At 44.1% G+C, this 5,012-nt stretch overlaps 1 protein-coding gene across 2 annotated transcripts; it reads right to left on the bottom strand.

Moving 5' to 3' along the window:
* Window positions 1-91: 91 nt before the first annotated feature.
* On the bottom strand, window positions 92-4,586 carry LOC149313731 (ATP synthase F(0) complex subunit C3, mitochondrial-like). 2 transcript variants are annotated; one of them, XM_089519706.1, is made up of 5 exons: window positions 4,488-4,586; window positions 4,238-4,363; window positions 1,931-2,008; window positions 1,165-1,361; window positions 92-338 (listed from the first exon to the last, which is right to left on the bottom strand). In XM_089519706.1, the coding sequence occupies exons 2-5, from the start codon at window positions 4,277-4,279 to the stop codon at window positions 224-226; spliced, it is 432 nt and encodes a 143-aa protein (XP_089375832.1). In that variant the 5' UTR covers window positions 4,280-4,363; window positions 4,488-4,586; the 3' UTR covers window positions 92-223. The 2 variants fall into 2 exon arrangements, with proteins under 2 accessions (XP_089375832.1, XP_089375833.1); XM_089519707.1 differs by having other exon boundaries at window positions 4,238-4,359; window positions 4,488-4,573.
* Between the last annotated feature and the right edge of the window lie 426 nt (window positions 4,587-5,012).

Below are 5,012 nucleotides of genomic sequence, written 5' to 3'. Positions count from 1 at the left end.
ACATATGCTTCTGAGGAAAAAATGTAGACATGAGGTCTCTGGGCAGTCTTTTAAAGAATTAAACAATAATAAAAGAATAAGCCACAGCCAGTTTAAACTCATTACCATCTTTAATTAAGCTGCTTTGGAAGTAGCATACATTTCCATGATAAACATTTTACCGAGCTGAAGTTCACAGAATCACATTGTAGTTCATTAATGCCAAAAGTACGAAAGGGTATTTTCACATGGCAAATAGGATCAAGAAAGCAACCATCAGACAGAAGAGACCCATGGCTTCAGACAGGGCAAATCCCAGAATAGCGTAGGAGAACAACTGCTGCTTCAGAGAAGGATTTCTAAAATAAGAAGTCAAAATATAAGTCATTTTGAGGAAAAGAAACATTTCATAGACGTATCACTACTGTACCCTATGCAAGGGACAGTGAATCACTGATGGTCCAGATGTTTCAGACTGCAACTCTCAACAGACTTTTACCAAACTTGCCTTTCTGGCTGGGCTTTTGGGAAGTTGAAAAAGGTTCCTTATCCCTGTAGCAGAAAGCTCAAACCTGATTATACAACAAATTTTGTTTTTTAAAAAAGCTTAATAAAAGATAGGTAGTGCAAAGCTTACTGAAGAAAAGCAAAACTGTTATAATTTTAAACGTCTGAAGATAACTACTACTTTACTCAGAATGGAGTCTTGTGACACTGTAAAAAATAAAGTTCTATTTTGCCAAAGCTTTTTGCAAACACATTTTGCATATACACTGAGAAGCTGCCAAAAAGACACAAAAGACGCCACAAGACTTAAGTTGTTTTTGCTGCAAGAGAGTAACATAGATGCTTCCTAGACATTACTGCAACCAGGTGCTTGTAGGGAGATACTTAATGATTTACTGTTGTAAGTTATAAGTATATAGTACAGAGTGTTTAAGCTTAAAACACTATAGTAAAACTCAACAGTACTGTTACTCTTGTATGTCCATTTACAGTCCCCATGTTTCATTGTGAGGTTTCTACTTATTTTCCTGAAGTGGGCTTCGGGCCACACTTTGCCCACCCTGAGCTATCTGCACCCCTTGCATCTGCAAGGGTGCCACAAATTAATTGAACGTGTTGTGCAGAATGAAACAAACATATATTCATGCAATGCTGTATGATATATCCTGGATATGTTACCTTGCATAACCAATGATTAGACTTCCAAAGACTGTTCCAATACCAGCACCAGAACCAGCCACTCCTACTGTGGCAGCACCAGCACCAATAAATTTTGCAGCAGTGTCAATGTCTCTGCTGATAGCACTTGTTTGAAATTCCCTTAGTGCTAGGTGGCTGCCCGTGTTTTGAGCCCCAGTAAGGAAAGGTGTGCTGCCCTAAAAAGAACAAGAAGGAAACCATAAGGGTTAATTTAGTGCCAGGTCAGAAATAGATTTGTATTTTGAAAGCTACAAACATTCTACAGAAAAAAAGAGAAAGCTTTAAGACACATTTGGAAAAGTACTTAATAGCAAGCTACTCTTATTTTCCTAATGCACGGAGAATCTAGAATCACTATCTAGTCTACAAGGTAGGTCCTAAACAAAAAAAAGGAGGAATCTCAGGAAGTCAGTCCCTGATTAGTGGAAGACCACTTGGTAACCAGAGAACCGTTTTAAAGTCCTTGGAATAAAAGTAGGATATTGCAATAAATAGATCAGATGAATGATTTATCATTCCAACTGAGTTGCAAGTCTGTATTTTTTGGGTTTATTATTGCAACACAATTTGCACAGAGTAAGTTAGAATGTCATGAAGTTTGGAGGTGAATAACTGGACACTAAAGAAAAGGCAGCTTGCCTCTGCCATAACTACAGTTTTATATTGGTTGTGATTAATGATTACTAGGACAAGAACACACAGGCTCACCAGATAGATTAGGAAGCTACAGAATTGTTTAAGGTACCTCTCCAGTCCTGACCTCCGGCCTAGACAACACTGATACAGAAATTGGTCTATAAAGGATTCTTGATCCCATACGCATCTGAAAGGGAGAGAAAGGAGAGGAAGAATATTAAACAAGACATACAATGAAACAACTACCACAGCCTTCTACACAACACACAGACCACAGTGGGTTTTAAAATGGAAGAGAATAAATTATCTTCACAATGGAAGGAAGATCACACCCAGAGGAAACCTTTCTTCAATCTGTTCAATGGTGTAAGACCTCAGCATTTTTAAAGAGCTGACATTTTCATCTCTACACAGCCTATGTCCACAGCTACAATGAAAATCTTCAACACAACTGCTCTTGAAGTTTGACATTCACTTTTGGTAAATGTGTATGAGAGAACGTATCTTATCTAGATCAAATAGAACACTCACAATCTATGGATTAGACACATGTATTCTCAGATAGAATAAAAGGTTTGCTTTCGGAGTGGGGGGGCATATGACTATTGTTGTTTGTCACTACAGTATAAACAAATTACAGACTTAAAAGAATACTAAGAATTGGTTTCTCTTCCTGTGCTATTCTAAAATATTGTGTATTACCTTCAGGCTATGCCTATAAGGTGTATACAAAACATAAATGAATTTCATGTTTAGACTTGGCCCCCATCTCCATCATATGCCATTATGTACACACAAATGCTCCAAAATATGAAAAAACCAAAAACATTTCTGGTCCCAAGCATTTCGGACAAGGGAGGCTCAACCTGTAGAGCACTGAACTGCCACTGGACTTAATGACCTTCAGGCCCCTGGCTTCCCAACCTACAGGCCTTCCAAAGAAACTCTGACATTGCGATTCTAACCAGATATACTCTAAAGACAAACCCATGGAAATTAACCCTGGACTCCTCTTGAGAACGTGTATCAAAAGTGTACTCAGAGCAACTCAAGAAAATCACCTCACTGGGGGAAAATGCCATTTCATAGTCCTCAGAGAGTGTCCTGTTTGTCATTTGCAGTGTGAACTGACAGCCTCCGCAGACTGTAGGGAAGGGCCTAAGGAATGAATGGCTGCGGGAAAGGAAACCAGGCCCATGGCCTACTTGTGTCCTTGGGCCACCTCCTTGCTTAAGGACATGCGGATTACTACTCCAGCCTCTGTCCCCACGAGTGCAGGCACACTTTAACACTGCTAGTACTATTACTATTAATATATCTTTCCCGCCTCTCCTTGAGGCAGGTACAGCATATTAAAATGCAAATCACAATGAAAAAGCAAACACACAGAACACCAACCATTAAAATACAATACTATAAAAAGCATTAAAGTACACTCCTTGAGTACTGTACGTTATCTTTTAAATTAACAAATTAAAAAGTCATGATTTAAAATTGACTGGGTAAGGCCTCTCTTTCCCAAAGAGAGCCTCTTCTCTGCCCTTCTTAGAGAAGTCAAAAGCAGCAACCACTTCTTAGCAATTGGGAAATCCAAAAAGCAGCCTTTGCCAGAAGCAGAGGAAAAGAGAAAGGCCTTTGAGAATGACCCACAGCAAAGACTGCAGGGCCCCCAGGACAATAGGAAGCCTCCTTGCAAGGAGACATCCAGACCTGGCCATGGAGCAAAGTACAGCAATACCCCAAATCCACAGAACATACCTTTTATGGGGCCTTTATGTACACAACTCATCATGCAATCTTTCAAAGCTCCACTGGCTCCTTCCTCAGACAAAGGTGATAAAAATCAGAGTTGTTGTGTGCCTTCGGATCATTCCTGACTCATGCCTCGAAAACACACTGCAGAAATGATCCAGTTTGAGACCGCTTTAACTGCCCTGGCTCAGTGCTAGGGAATTCTGGGAACTGTAGTTTTGGGTGACAATGAGCCTTCTCTGTCAGAGAGAGCTCTGGTGCCACAATAAACTACCGCTGCCAGGATCCCCTAGTAATAAGCCAGGAGAGTTAAAGCAGTCTCGAACTGGATCATTTCTGCAGTGTGTTTTGGAGCCATGGTGGCCCTATTTCTTGGCAAGCTTCTTCGTTGCCTCTGAGGCTGAGAGAGTGTGACTTGGCCAAGGTCACCCTGTGGCTTTCCATGACTGAATGAGAATTCGAACCCAGGTCTCCAGAGTCATAACCCAACACTCAAACCACTGCTCCCAAATAAAGATGCAAAGAGGAGGAAGAGATGGCTGCTAGGAAAGGCAATGCAGGGCAGAGACGGAGAGGGGGCATAGAAAGCAAAGGGAGGTGACCAGGCGTCCTCCATTTCCTCCTCCCCTCCCAAAGGGTCCTCCATTTTGAGCATGGAACTCACCAACGCAGGGGAGCCAGCGGCCAGCTTGGCACAGGCGAACATGGCGGCGGCGGCGGCGGCTGCTTTAGCTGCTGCTGATGGCGGCGGAGGCGGCGTCTGGGGCCGGAGGGGCTCTGGGCCTTCTGGCTGGCGGCAATGAAAAGGGGAAAGGGAGCGTTAGGGTCCCGGCAAGCGGCGCCCCCGGTCAGAGGCCGCCCGGAGGAGGACTGGGGCCCGATGGAGGCGGATGCCTGCCCGGCCTAGCACTTACCCTGCAACGGCGGCGTCTCCGCTGGGCTGGTGCAGCGGTAGAGGTCGAAGGGACGGCAGGCCACTCGCGCAGGCGCAGAGGCGGCGCTTCAGTAGCCCCCTCCCGAGTGCCCGGATGTTGGGGGGAGGAAAGGGAGGAGGAGGAGGAGGAGGAGGGATATTTGAAAAGGCGGGAGAAGATGCTCGCAAGGTCACTTGGAGTTTCATGCTTTCAAGTCATTTCTGATTTATGGCGACCCTGTCATGGGGTTTTCTTGGCAAGAGTTAGTCAGAGGGAGTTTGCCACGACTCGAGGCGTCCTAAAAGAAACGACAGGGCTTGCCCATAGAGAAACCATACTTGCCCACAGAGGATCATTGGAAATTGCTTGCCCATAGCAAGTATTCCCCAATGCTTCCCTATGGGCACGTATTCCCCAATCCTTCCCTATGGGCAAGTGTTCCCCAATGCTCCCCTATGGGCAAGTGTTCTCCAATGCTTCCCTATGGGCAAGTATTCCCCAATGCTTCCCTATGGGCACGTATTC

This window comes from Sceloporus occidentalis, unplaced genomic scaffold, assembly GCF_023333645.1.
Source record: "Sceloporus occidentalis isolate IW3139 unplaced genomic scaffold, rSceOcc1.0.p SCAF_4, whole genome shotgun sequence".
In the NCBI taxonomy this organism is placed as follows: domain Eukaryota; kingdom Metazoa; phylum Chordata; class Lepidosauria; order Squamata; family Phrynosomatidae; genus Sceloporus; species Sceloporus occidentalis.
Note: the sequence above shows the minus strand (reverse complement) of the source record. Positions and strands in the feature narration are given on the sequence as shown.

Coding starts and splice junctions, on each gene's coding strand:
- LOC149313731 (XM_089519706.1), bottom strand. CDS start 4,279: ATGTTCGCCTGTGCCAAGCTGGCCGCTGGCTCCCCTGCGTTG. Junction 2,009..4,237: donor CCGCTGGCTCCCCTGCGTTG/GTGAGTTCCATG, acceptor TCTCCCTTTCAG/ATGCGTATGGGATCAAGAAT. Junction 1,362..1,930: donor CGGAGGTCAGGACTGGAGAG/GTACCTTAAACA, acceptor TGTTCTTTTTAG/GGCAGCACACCTTTCCTTAC.